The 12982-nt window shown below is 43.5% G+C and overlaps 1 protein-coding gene across 2 annotated transcripts in view; it reads right to left on the bottom strand.

Annotated features, from left to right (window-relative positions):
* The window catches only part of LOC147698289 (tudor domain-containing protein 3-like), a 764430-nt gene that overhangs the window by 125841 nt on the left and 625607 nt on the right, over window positions 1-12982 (bottom strand). For both annotated transcript variants that reach the window (XM_086934904.1, XM_086934903.1), the window contains exon 11: window positions 8959-9809. In XM_086934904.1, coding sequence (XP_086791030.1) covers window positions 8959-9809 — 851 coding nt within the window. The remainder of the gene's footprint in view (window positions 1-8958; window positions 9810-12982) is intronic.

Genomic DNA, 12982 nt, shown 5'->3' on the forward strand with positions numbered 1-12982 from the left:
AAGACTAAACGCACACGGTTACCATGTTCCTCCAAGGTATTAATATACATAAAAAATCATCTTGATAAGACCGCACACCTTTTATCCTTTTTAAATCCATGACTATGACCCACTGAAATACAGAGGTTGCAGACAAGTCCAAATGGCATTTTCTTAAACCTGTATGCCCACATGGGTGTAATAAAGGCAGTGAATTCCTGAGAGTATGAACCCAACTCCACCTGATGGAAGATGAACAGGGAATATAAATGTTTAAAGTTTTAAATGAAAACAGCAGCAAAAAGCACATAGGCCCCAATGACAGTCTATGATTGCATTAGATTGGGGTGTAGGCGTGATTTCAGGCCCACCGCGATGGAGCATGGGTCAGCTACACCAACCAGGCCTGAAATAGCCAATTATTTCACCTTCTGACTTAGTCTTTTGAGTCCTAACCGGTCACAACTTTTTAGAGCAGCTCTTCTGGGTCACTTCTAAGACTTCCAGGACCTCAGGGACAGCACTTAGAGGTCATGATTCACCAACAAGCTCCGATTCAAGTCCAGTTGGTACTGTTTAACTGGCCACTTCAGGGAAGAGGACTCTTGCAGCTTGTTGTGTGCCCGTAGCCATGCAGGAAGTCTGCCAACTGATCCTTGGAGTCCACATCGTTGTTCTTGGTACAGGAAGGAACAGTTCAAGTCCTTCAGGGTTCTCTGAGGTCACAGATAGCTAATCGCTCTTCTTCAGATCTTTTGCAGGCCCAGAAAAGGATTTGGAGGTGAGGGGTGGCTTGGGGTGCCAGATTTATGGTTAGCACTATCTAGTGGGTGGGTGATGACTCCTGGGCCCTCTCTAACCAATTGAGTAAACGTTCTCAGTGGCAACTTGCAGCAGTTCCTATTTGCCCTAATGCAAAAAATCCCACAAGGTACCTTACTCCTAACATTTAAAATAGAAAAACCCTTCCTCCCTTGTGCAAAGCCGGTGTGCCCTTACAGAGGTGTTGGCAGAAAATGTGCATTCTGCAGCACTGTGGTCACTTAAAACTGATCGTAGGGGAGCTCCCCTCCTGCTGGGTGTGATGTCAGCATGGCTGGAGGGAGATGGGGGGCGGGGGGTAGCCTATTTTATAACATAGTTTTTGAATCCACCCTAACTGGTCTTACAGCAAAGGGAAGGAAAACACCTCCAAAAACCCCAGGCCATTGTTCCTGCTCTATGAGCAGTTTTCACACCTCATTAAGGCCAAGCAATGGCTGGGAAACAGCTGGAGAGCTAATACAAATTATCATCCAAGAGTGTCAGGGAGGGAAAATGTAACTTTGTAACAGTCCTAAAAAATATATCTTCACCGATGAATTGGGCTATTAATAAATATGAAAAATGGGCTTTGAATGACTTATGGGACCCGTTTCTGTGAAGAGTAACATGTTAAAATATATGGAGGAACATGCTTATATAAAGTTTGCATGTGTTCCACTTTTAAATATCAGGGCCCCTACCTTGTGGGTGGCAAGGTGTACTTAGGGGTGACTTATTAATATTTAAAAGCAGGGTTTCCCACCTATCAATTTTGAAAGGTCTGTATAGAAGGTTTTAGGCTGCTGCAGTATGGCTACACAGGATAGGGCTGAAGTCATGTTTCATTTGTCACTGAAGTAGATGGCACAATCAGTGCTGCGGCCCACACATGCCATTGAACTTTCCATGCCACGTTTGTATTTCTGCACCATATACTATCAGGAAAGTTAATTATGCCAATGTTGACATCTTTAAAGGAGGAGCACAGGTACTTTACTCCTGGGTATAAATTGGGGAGAACCACACTAAACAGACGTAGCACATCCATCCCAGACAACAGTTAGGCATATATATTTTTCTAACCTCTACATCTTCCAAGTAGGTTATTTCTTAGTACTGAGTTTTGGTCACTAAATAGGTTCAGATAGAGTTGGAATTCTCATGTAGGTAGAACCTCTGGCATGGCTCAACCAAGTCTGTTTCATTATGGTGGCCTATTATTAGATTTCTTCTATAATTCTAAAAGGATTAAGTCCCATTTGGTGACCAGCTTGACATCCCTATTCCTCCTTTGTTAGTTTGCAATTGACGGGTTTTAAGCTTTGAACCCTTATGTACCTCTAGTACAGAATCTGATCACTTTGGAAGAGGGGTGGCGCAACGGCCAGGGCGACTGACGCCGGAACACGGGGGCTCACTGTTCGATCGCCGGCGCCAGGTCAGCCCAGCACCATGTGACTCTGGGCAATAGCTTGCTTAATCTTCCCGATAGCCCCCAGCGCCTTGGCGCCTTCAGGTAATTGTTCAAGTTTTACAAAGACTGGTTTTGGATTTTGACAATAAGGGAGATATCCAGAAAATTATTTTTTTTATCTGTAAGGCCAGGTACACAAATTGATAGGCCTAGGAGACTCAATGCACGTTTGTGTGTATTGGTTAGTCCTCTAACCCTTATTCTAGTCACCCGTCTTGCCAATATTCACAGTGTCACACAGTCCCAAATCATTTGAAAAAAAGCCAGGCATTTCCTGTCCCACATCTCTAGCATCTGTCACTCATGCCAGGAGTAGTTACTTAAATAGTAGCAGCTTAAATCGGATGTTCCTAGCCGCAATTGTTTAATAGTTTAAAGAGTTCACCCATTCTATTTTTGTGAATTCTCTACATGTCTTCCATACATTTAGCTTTAACACCTGCCAGGTAAGCATCGAACATTCCTTGTAGTGCTCAATTTAATAGTGATGCTGTTTTTCTCCCCTCTTCCTAAGTCAGTGTATAATATGAGGAGCAACATCCATGTTTAATTGGACGAAACACAAACCTGCATTATCCAGTCCTACTTTTCGTGACTTTTAGATGCATTGATGGAATCCAAGCAGTTGCCAAGGCCCAGCCTGTGTTGTGAGAAAGATAATATCGTGTGTCAGGCATTGTTAACTGTTTCATAGAAATTAATCTCCATCAGGTGCACTAGCACCTTCTGTCAAAGCTGAGACAGTGTTATTGTCATTGTTCATGCATGTACTTGCTAAGTAGGCTTCCCAGGAACATAATCTGCTGACACTGGGATGTTGAAGCTTCATTCTGGAATAACTCTCTATTTGTCCAGGAAGTTTTATGCAACCTGGAGCCAACCGCTAAATGTTGCCATCTATTTTTCCTGTTTTCATTCTCAATTGCTTTGAAGCCTTCCAATAAGTTTTTCAGAATGGTAAAAACCAAAGACATAAAAATGGGAATGTGAGGTGCCCTTTATGGTAAATCATACCCTTTATGGTGACTTGTGGTCTGTAGGCAAGAATTAACAGAGCTGGAAGCTTGAAACAGAGCAGTGTTTATAGAATAAACATTTTGCCTAGTTAACTGTTAGGGAAACAGCCTACCTTCCCTTAAGATAAGATCGATGTGACTCTTGTGTCGCTGATATCACTTAATGGTTGAATATTTACCATAGTAATCTTTCCCTTTCAGCATCACCAACCTGAGTTTAGTCACACCAGCTCAACTTTGGTCTCACCTTCACATCAGCCAGCCTGTATGGCGAAGCTGAAAAAACAATGCTTAGAATATTGAATTTTCCCACACCTCTCTGGTCCTTCAAAGTGTTAGAGATACCAGAATCTCTGAATCCCTGGAAGCCACCTGCGAAACTTTTACATTGCATGGTGCCACAGTGCTGGAAAGCCAAATGGTCGCACTCCTGTGAGGCTCTTGCAGTCTGTGGAGGTACTCCACCAGAATCTGCAGTTACGTACCACCTTTAGGCAGCAGAAATATTCTCAACGGCCCCTCACTGACCCCAGACATCTGCTGGAAAGCAACCTTTTGTATACATAGGGTGCTGGGAACATGGCTGCCTAGATACAAAAATCCCAGCTGTGGGCACATTTATACTGTGGGTGAAGATGGTGCCCCCCCCTTCTTAACTGATAGGCTGGTGCTGGCAGGCATCTGGATGTGAAGTCTGATGAAGGGGGCCCAGACCTGAATTAGAGGTGAGGAGAAGTGGAGGAGTGTGTGGTGGCTGTGTAACACTCTGGGATCAGTGGGCTCATGTGGCTGTAAGGTCTGCCAGGCCAGGGTGCTCTGGAGCTGCAGCGTGCTGTGAGAGAGACCGGACTCAGGATTATTTGAGGGGGCGATGCTGGGGCCCAGCTCCATTAATGACATTGTACCTTTGTAGCCTGGCCTATCTGGAGGCCTCTTTGACAATGAGGTCTTCTTGTGCCCCCCCCCCCCAGTTCCGTGATGCAGTAGTGTGGGGAGGAGGTGGGACAGGGGCTAGGACACATTTTGCAGGCTTTAGTACCTTTAAACACACTCCCTGCTTGTATTTTGCAGGCCCCCTGCCCCAGGCCAGCAAACTCATTGGACAGATGCTGGCAGAGTGTGGTCGCTAGGGAGTACTACATTAGCCCTCAATTGTGGACGATTTGACTGGGGGGGTCCAGGCCTATACTGCTGTGCCTTTGCAGGTGACAGCTGTCCTATGAGTGACTGCTGAGAGGAGCCCCCTCACCAACTGTGATACAGCCACTGTTGATGCTTTGGGACCGGTTCCCCGGTCCCAGGATTAGTGACCTCTGTAAAGGAACTACGCATATTGCACTCAACAAGGGTAAGGAGGACACCAAACAGACCAAACTACAATTTGGGCCTAAGCGTGGCTCAAGAATGGCCTGTGGTGATGCCTGCACTGGCGACCCATCTGTCTCCATCAAAGAGTAAGATGTGCACGATGACGACATGAAGTCCTTGCTGAGAGTTATGCAAGAGAGAATTGCTTTGATTGACACGAAGATTGGTACCCTCAACTCTGGAGCTGACTCTACTACAAACAAGTTGCAAATGCGCAACAGCAGGCTGGACGCTACAGAACAAAGGGTCGCAGACACATTAGACATCCCTACTACTAAGGGCAAAACACTACTAAATATGGAAAGGTTCTAAATATTATCAATGCAAAATAAAGAACCTTGAGGCAAGGTCAAAGAGCAACAAAATCGGCATCTTGGGCATCCCGGAGTCTGCCAACATTGGCAGACATGAGAACTATGTGAAAGGTTTGCTGCTGGCCATGTTTGGATCAAAGGCAGTCTTGCACTGTTTGGTAGTAGAGAGGGGCATTGGTCACTCCTCTCAAGATCTTCACCTAGCGCTACTGCCCATCCATTCATTGCAAAGCCACTTAGCGTCTGAGACAGGAGGACCCTGCTCTAATTCTGGCCTGCGAACAGGATACTCTAACTTTCGAGGACTACTCATCCTCCCTGCTGCCAGATTTCATCATAGCAATGCAGGAGATGAGAAGAAAATGTTTTCCGATCAAGATGCAGCTTCTGAAGGAAGGTAGAGGCCATGCTGTAACCAGCTTGGCTGAAGATCACCCAGCTCTAGTGTAGCTAAATCTCTCTGAGGTTTAATGTTTGACAAGTTGGAGGACGGGGGTAAAGCTGTGGAGTGCTGGAGCATACGTCCTGGTGGTATTGAGATGTCAGAGTGTGTGGAATGTGGAAGGGAGGGAGTTGGGTCTTACTTTCTTATTCTTGTACACCCAATATGACAACTTTTTGCTATTTGGAGTGGACTGGCAAGCAGGATATTGGACCTGTTGGATGAGACTCATTCTGTACAGCATATTTCTTTATATGGAATGGAAATGAATGGCACATCGCTGTTTTAACTGGCATGGAACGTCAGACAGGTAAACAACATTTATAAAATGTGCAAGGTGCTGGCATATTTCTATACATTTCAAATTATTATTGCTCTAGCACAAGTGACGGACCTCACACAAAAAAACTCTTTTGCAAGAAGATGGGTTGCCCACTGCATTGCTTGGCCATACTCCTCCTATGCTTGCGGTTGTTGATCCTTAATAAAATAGGAGTACAATTTGAGCTACTTGGTACTTAAATTGATGACCATGGTAGATATGTGTTCTAGACAAACAACTCCAGAGATCATCCAATTCGACTAGGGTCAGACTAGCAAATGGAAAGGTCTTGAGGGTATTTTTGTCAGAACACAAACTGGTGGACATATGGAGTCATGAATACCTGGCATCCTAAGAGGGTCCTTTTATCTCTGCAGCTATTAACATGTGGTCAAGACTGGATTTCTGGCTGGTTACTTACAGAGTCTGTTCTTCGGTCAAGGAGGTGAAACAGACATGGAGGTGAAAAACGTAGCACAGACACTCTTGGACCACTCCCTGGTGCTACTTAAATCGATTGGGCAGTGGTGGTTGGGGTCAGAGGCTCTGATAAGCAGGCTGTTCTATAACAAACTGAAAGGCGATAGATTATTTCCAGCTTAACTTTCGGCCGGTAAACTGTATGGGCACGGTGTCTGGGAGGCATTGAAGGAGGTTATCCGTGGCAAATGTGTGGCCAAGCAGAATGGGTATTAAAATTGCTGAAAGTGCACCTGCCATGCCTGAAAAGTTATATCAGGAATTTGGAGATAATGCTCAAAATTGGCAAAAACACTTCTACCTTAGGTCAGGTAAGAGATAAGCCATCTGAATATTTAGATGTTGCAGAGGCAAAAATGCGAGGGCATGCACACATGGGGAGGGAGGGCACCCTGGTAGATCACTAGAAGATATGGTGAGATGCCCGTGGACAGCTAATTAAAAACATCACAGTAATTGATGACCCATCAGATACTCCCCACTATGAGACATCTCAGATCATAGCCATATTCTCAAAATTCTTTTGCTGACCTATATTTTCCTGTAGGATTGTGCTCCTTCGCTTGGATTGCTGATTATTTGGAAAACACAGCATTAGCCTAGTTGATGGATGCACACATGCAATTTCCCAATCAGCCGGTCACAATTGACAAAATAAAAGATGTCACAGGTCGGCTTCAGTAAGGCAAGGCTCCTGGTTCAGATGGGCTTCCTGACAAATTCTAAAAAAGATTTCTCACACCTCACTTATTGGCCTTATTGAAGAAGCCAGAACACATGTCTTCCCTCCAATACTTTGTGTGGCTCTCATGACTGCCTCAGTAAAGCAAGGGAAGCCCACTAACAAATGTGAATCCCATAGACCACCATAAGTCCTAAGCTGGGACCCCAAAAACACTGGTTGCTAACTGCCAGTCTCTCCTCCTTCCCTACCTGGGACTCCCTTACCAAACCAGATTTATCCGAGGTATATGAAATGCACACAATGTGCATACTCTCTTTTCTCTTCTACAAGGTCTGCAGCAGGATTTGGATGTAGTGGTTGTCTTTCTGGGTGCCTTAAATGTGTTGAGTCCCTAGAATAGAAATTTCTATTTATCATTTTAAATAGACTTGATATGCCCTATAACTCCATAGAACAAATCAGATTAATATAACCATCTCATAACCCAAGTGCAGATTAAAAATCTCAACTTGTAACCAATCCCATTTCCAAAGGGACCCGACAAAAATACCCCTTAATTGTCAATCTTTTTTGCAATGACCCAGTAGCCGCTTGCAGCTAAGCTCCAACAATGTTATTCGAGCCCCGTCCGATATACCAGTCACATCTTGATCTTCCTTTATATTGATGATATGACCCTATATCTGAGAAACCGGGGTGAGTGCCATAATCCATTAATGTGGGAATTCATATAACTTGGAATGTTTTCCGGTGTTATCATTAATTGAAATAAATCATAGATTTTACCCTTTACAAAGAACACAGCTAAATTCACGCCAGACTTTCCATTCGTATGGTGTGAGGGATCAATGAAATATCTAGGGGTATGATTTAACCAGGATACCGATCTAATAATCAGAAAGAATATGGTATTACCACGGATAAACTGAGAGAACAGTTCATCCACTGGTTGGCACTTCCGCTGTCACTGACTGGGTTGATAGCTCTTTTGAAGACCATTATCTTCCTGAAATGGCTTAATCTCTTTGAGAATATTCCCATCCCTCTCAATCGACCATTTTTCAGATGTTTAAAACGCAACTGATTAGACTGGCATGCACAGGAAAACAACCCAGGATCAGGTGAGAAACGCCGATACTACTTGTTCACCATAGTGGTTTTGAGGCAGGCAACTTCGAGTTACACTACTTATGCGTACAAGCAAACTTTGACCACTACTGTTTCCACTTCTTCAGCCTACCTGCCCCAAATCGCTTCTGCACTAGATAGCGTGACCCCTCAGGCCACTACAATCATTATAAAGTACACAGCCGCCTTGAAGAGTCACGTCTTTAAACACTGCTGCATGTATAGTCAGAACCTGGGGCAGGTATAATTCCCCATGCTCTCTCTGACTCACCACCCAAGATCACATGTGACACGTGAAAAAAGGGAGATCGCCCAGCTGCACTCCCTTGGCCTTCTTAGATGGGGACATTTATTTTAAAAAAACGACACCTTTAGAATGCTTGCAGACATTAAAGGGGCTTGTCTTGTATCCCTTTAGATTTGTTTCTATACTATTGTATCTGAGTAGCATGTGGGAATGTGTTACCAACATTTTCATCAGCGCCTGACACTTTCAACATAGGTTATGCTTTTTTCCGCCATCTCTACAAAACATCTTCTATCTGCTCTGTACCGTTTGGTTAACTTGAAATTATGGCAGCATTGTGGCCCTTGAAACATGAATGCCTATACGTTACTGGTCAATGATAAAGCTAAGTCAACGTTAGACACATCTATACATGTATATGATCTGCTACAGTACCTACCTAGGTTTCGAGTATAGAATGAACAACCTCCAATCTATCATCATGACAATTCAAGCTTACAAATATGTAGCCAAAAATACAATAAACTGCTACTATAATGTAACCATGTCTTTAGAAAAGTCTCTTTCAAGGCATTGAAGAAACTCAAAACTGTTTAAATGAAGAAAATTAACATAAACATACCAACATGTTAACACTAAAATATCACTGTGTAAGTTAAAGGCTTTATCGCAAACCATTTTAACCAGCTAATACCATACCTTATTATCCTCCCAGTACAGTGCTAAACATTCATCTCCTGGCCGCCAGTTGATCCCAGACTCCATGGGGTAAGCAGTTTCTATTATTCGATCCGGCTTTATAGGCCCTGATCTACGCTTGGGGCCACTATTATAGGAAAACATCTTGTATCCATCATCAAGAGGTGCAGCTGTTTCAGGGCCCATTGGTTTAATCGGCCCCATCTTTCGTCCTTGGTGTTCAAGTTCTCCATTTATTAGATCACTCCCACCTGTCCTTGACTGATTCTGGTAGTCATGGTTTATGCTAAACTGTTTCTCAGTTTTTGAACTACCAAAATGTTCGCTGTTCATTGTTCGCGTTTTCCTGTCATAAAAATTGTCAGGATTGTTCCTTTGGTTTTCTCTGCGACCTCGTCTTTCGTTCACGGGATCCGCTGTATCCGGCAAACTAGTGTTCACTTTAACTTCCATAAACGCGGGTCCCTTCCCTGCCCTACCATGCATAGTGATCTCCCGTTTCTTAAATGGACCGTCGCTCTGCTGGCTGAGGTTGGAGTACGTGCTTTCCCTGGGTTTCTCATTTCTTGGAAAGGGCTTGTCGTTCATGTGTCTGTCTGGAGTCCACTGTTCTGACTCTGAGGAGTGCACCCGTTCTCGACCTCGATTTCTGGCTGGCCCGCTGCCTTCAAGCATCTGCCTAGGGGTCTGACTGTCCCTCTGGAACCGAGGGGGCTTCTCATTTCTTGGTTGCCGCGTGTCATTTCGGGGAAGATTTCTCTGATAGCTTTGATCTCTCAAGCCATTTTGCTCCATATTCAGGGGCCTGTGCGGCTGCCCATATTGATGAGCCTGAGCTTGAGATTTTTGTTCTGCAATAACATAAAAAAACGAATTATACATATATCAAATATATTAAGTTTCCACACCCTGCTCCCACAATGAAGACTATTAAACTAAAGTAATCACAATAAATCAGTCATTCAAGCAAAAGTGATTTCTAATACAATGCCATCAGCGGTAATATGCTGCGGTATTTCTCTAAAAACCCACTCATCTCAGTCTCAGTCCATACTGACTGAGGCGATCCCGCCTCTGACGAAGTTCAACCACGCCCCTGGACCGAAGGTCCATTGAAACATTTGTGTTCTATAAATACTCCTTCTATTAATACCTTCCCACACCACTTCCTATATTTTTTTCCTGTCCTTTGATGGATGAAGCAGATCACGTCATTTATTTATATGATAAATTGCTGGTTTTTACCTTTAAGGACAATCCGATGACACTGGTCAAAGAGATTTATCATGTGCACCAGTATTTGGCAATCTCCAGAGGTGGGGAGCGATTTTGTGTCGGGATTGGGCCGTTCAAATAACGTGCAGTAGTGATCTGACACAATACTATTGCACAATATTGTGTGTGTGTTCGGCTTTGGAAGGCAGCACTGATTTCCTAGTAGCGAGGTCTAGCCAGAGGCGAGATATCGTTACTAGGCAACTATAAAAGGACGAAGGATGCAGCTCCTAGCACATCTCTTTTCTGTTTTACTATTATAGAAGGCACAGTTGAATCAGCATCAGGTGGAGCTGCAACAGTGTGAAGAGAAGGAGGTGCTTCATAAACCTGAGCAGATCTTCAGTACACGATTAAAAAGGCGTAGATTCTGCAGTGGCAGAACCCGGAGCAAAGAGCTCTAAAGATCAAGATGATGATTTTGAAAAGGATCAAAAGGGAAAATATATACAAGGCTCTCAAATGTGAGATATATTGTTTCTCATCAGAGAAATCCTCGGTTTTAAAGGCAAAGACCAACAGGAAAAGGGGTTTTATTCACAATACAGGAGTCATGATGCAGGTGACCTGCTTCTCCATGATGTTATTGTTATGTAAAATGTATTTAAACAGTGGAAAGATCCAGATCAATCTGCCATTCTGAGATTCTTAAACAAGAGATATTAGGTCAGAGAGTTTAGAAATGATTTTCCTCAAACTCCAAAGGTTAAGACTATTTTGGCTTCAATGGCATCCACATCTAAGCTTTTATCAGAGGATTCCACCCTGCCTGATGTTGTGGCGTCTTCGCTTAATAGGTTTGAAGTCGCTTCTAATTTTTCAGTAAGAGCAAATACATATACAGCATATGCCACACCTAAGTGTTACTTAAACACTTTCAATCCCTATATGACTGCATACAGGAAAATGAACACCCCCCACTAATATAACAGCAAACATGGAACCACTATTCAAATTATTCTCTGATGTCAAGTTTGGTATCTTGTGGGCAGCCGCAGCATCAGTTGGGGCTTAAATAGATGGCCATAGACTGATTTGGATAAAGTCATACAAACTAGACTCTCAGAGAGGTATGTTTAAAAAATTACAGTTTAGAGGATCGAAACTGTTTGGTAATGAACTTGAGGACATGGTGTATAATGCAGTGGAAAAGTAAAAAACAATCTCAAACCTTTTAAGCTTGGGTCTAGAAATTAGTTCCTTATGTTCAAGCGTCCTCCTCAAAATCTTCAGGACAAGTGTCCTTTTCGAGGCCAGGCTGTGTTTGAAAACAAAACCCAACCTGTCATTAACAGTCCCAAAAATTACTATTTCGAAGTTGGGGCAAAGTTAAGGCTTTTCTATCATGATTGGAAGAACTGTAACATGGACCATTGAGTGCTCCTGATAATAAAGACCTGTTATTGAATTCCATGAGCCCAAAATCCTCCGCAACTTATTAGACATATACCGTGGCTAAAGGAAGAGTTGAGAATTCAGGTAAAGATGCTAGGCGTTCAAGCTCTTCTACAGAAGAAGGCACTCATACTTGTGCCTTTGCTTCAGAGAGGAAAAGGGTTCTATTCTGTCCTGTTTTTGGTTGCCAAATCCAACAGGGAATAAAGCCTGTTTTGAACCAGAGGATCATGAAAAATTACGTCTCAGTGGACATATTCGAGATGATTTTTCTCCAGGAAATCACCCCCTTACTGGTGATAAGATGATTTCTTGGTGACGTTTGAGCTTCAAGATGCATACTGTTGAATCTGTATTCATCCCTCCAATCCACAGTTTCTGTGGTTTGCTGTAAGGAACCAACATTTCCAATTTCAAGTTCTGCCTTTAGTCTGGCAATATCTCCCAGAATCTTCAGCAAGGTACTAGCTCCTGTTGTTTCTCATCTTCAATTGTATGGTGTCACAATATTCTCATATCTTGATGATTGGTTGATTTCTGCTCCATCTTTTTTGAAGCCTCAAGAAAATGTTGAAATGGTGACTAGAGTTCTGCATCAACTGGGTTTCATTATCAACAACCAGAAGTCTTGAGCCAAATCAAGAGAACATATTTATTGGGCCCAAATCAACACTTTCTTGGGCCTTGCCTTCCTGCCTTCCTGCACGTTATCATTTGAATTTTGTTGTAAACACATTCTAAGCTGGAGCTCCCTGGCCGTGCAGGATTACGAGGCTCTTATTCCTGTGACTCCTAACATATCTCAAAAGTTGGGTTGGTGCATGGTTGAGGGCAATTTGCCTTAAAGGGGTCCACTGCAATATTGTGCCCCTCTCCAAGTAACAGATTACATTCTATGGGGTTGAGGAGCAACAGTTGGCAATATGGAGATGAAGGGTTCCTGGTTACAGAAGTAACGTCTCCATGAATCCAAATGAAGGGAGTTATCGGCATTGTTGCTGGCATTGCAGGCCTTCTCTTCTCACTTAAAGCGCAGGAATGTCTTCAAGATCAGACAACCAGGTCACAAAGTGCTACCTCATTTGCCAGGGCAGCCTGAATAGCAGAGTTGAATCCGGTAGCAGATCAGATTTTTGCCTGGGCGGAAATCCACCTTCTGGCATTGGGAGCAGTTTACCTCCAGGGACGGATTGAACTTTTGATTAAACAGCCTGAGCTGTAATCTTCTACCCTCAGTGTTCTACCGTCTGTTAGCTCAGGAGTTCAATCGAACATGTACCCACTAGGGAACACCCTGGATGGATCTGTGTGTGTCACAACACAATGCTTCCAATCTTCAGCTCAAAGGACTGGT

The sequence above is a fragment of the Lissotriton vulgaris genome, chromosome 8, assembly GCF_964263255.1.
Source record: "Lissotriton vulgaris chromosome 8, aLisVul1.2, whole genome shotgun sequence".
Lineage (NCBI taxonomy): Eukaryota > Metazoa > Chordata > Amphibia > Caudata > Salamandridae > Lissotriton > Lissotriton vulgaris.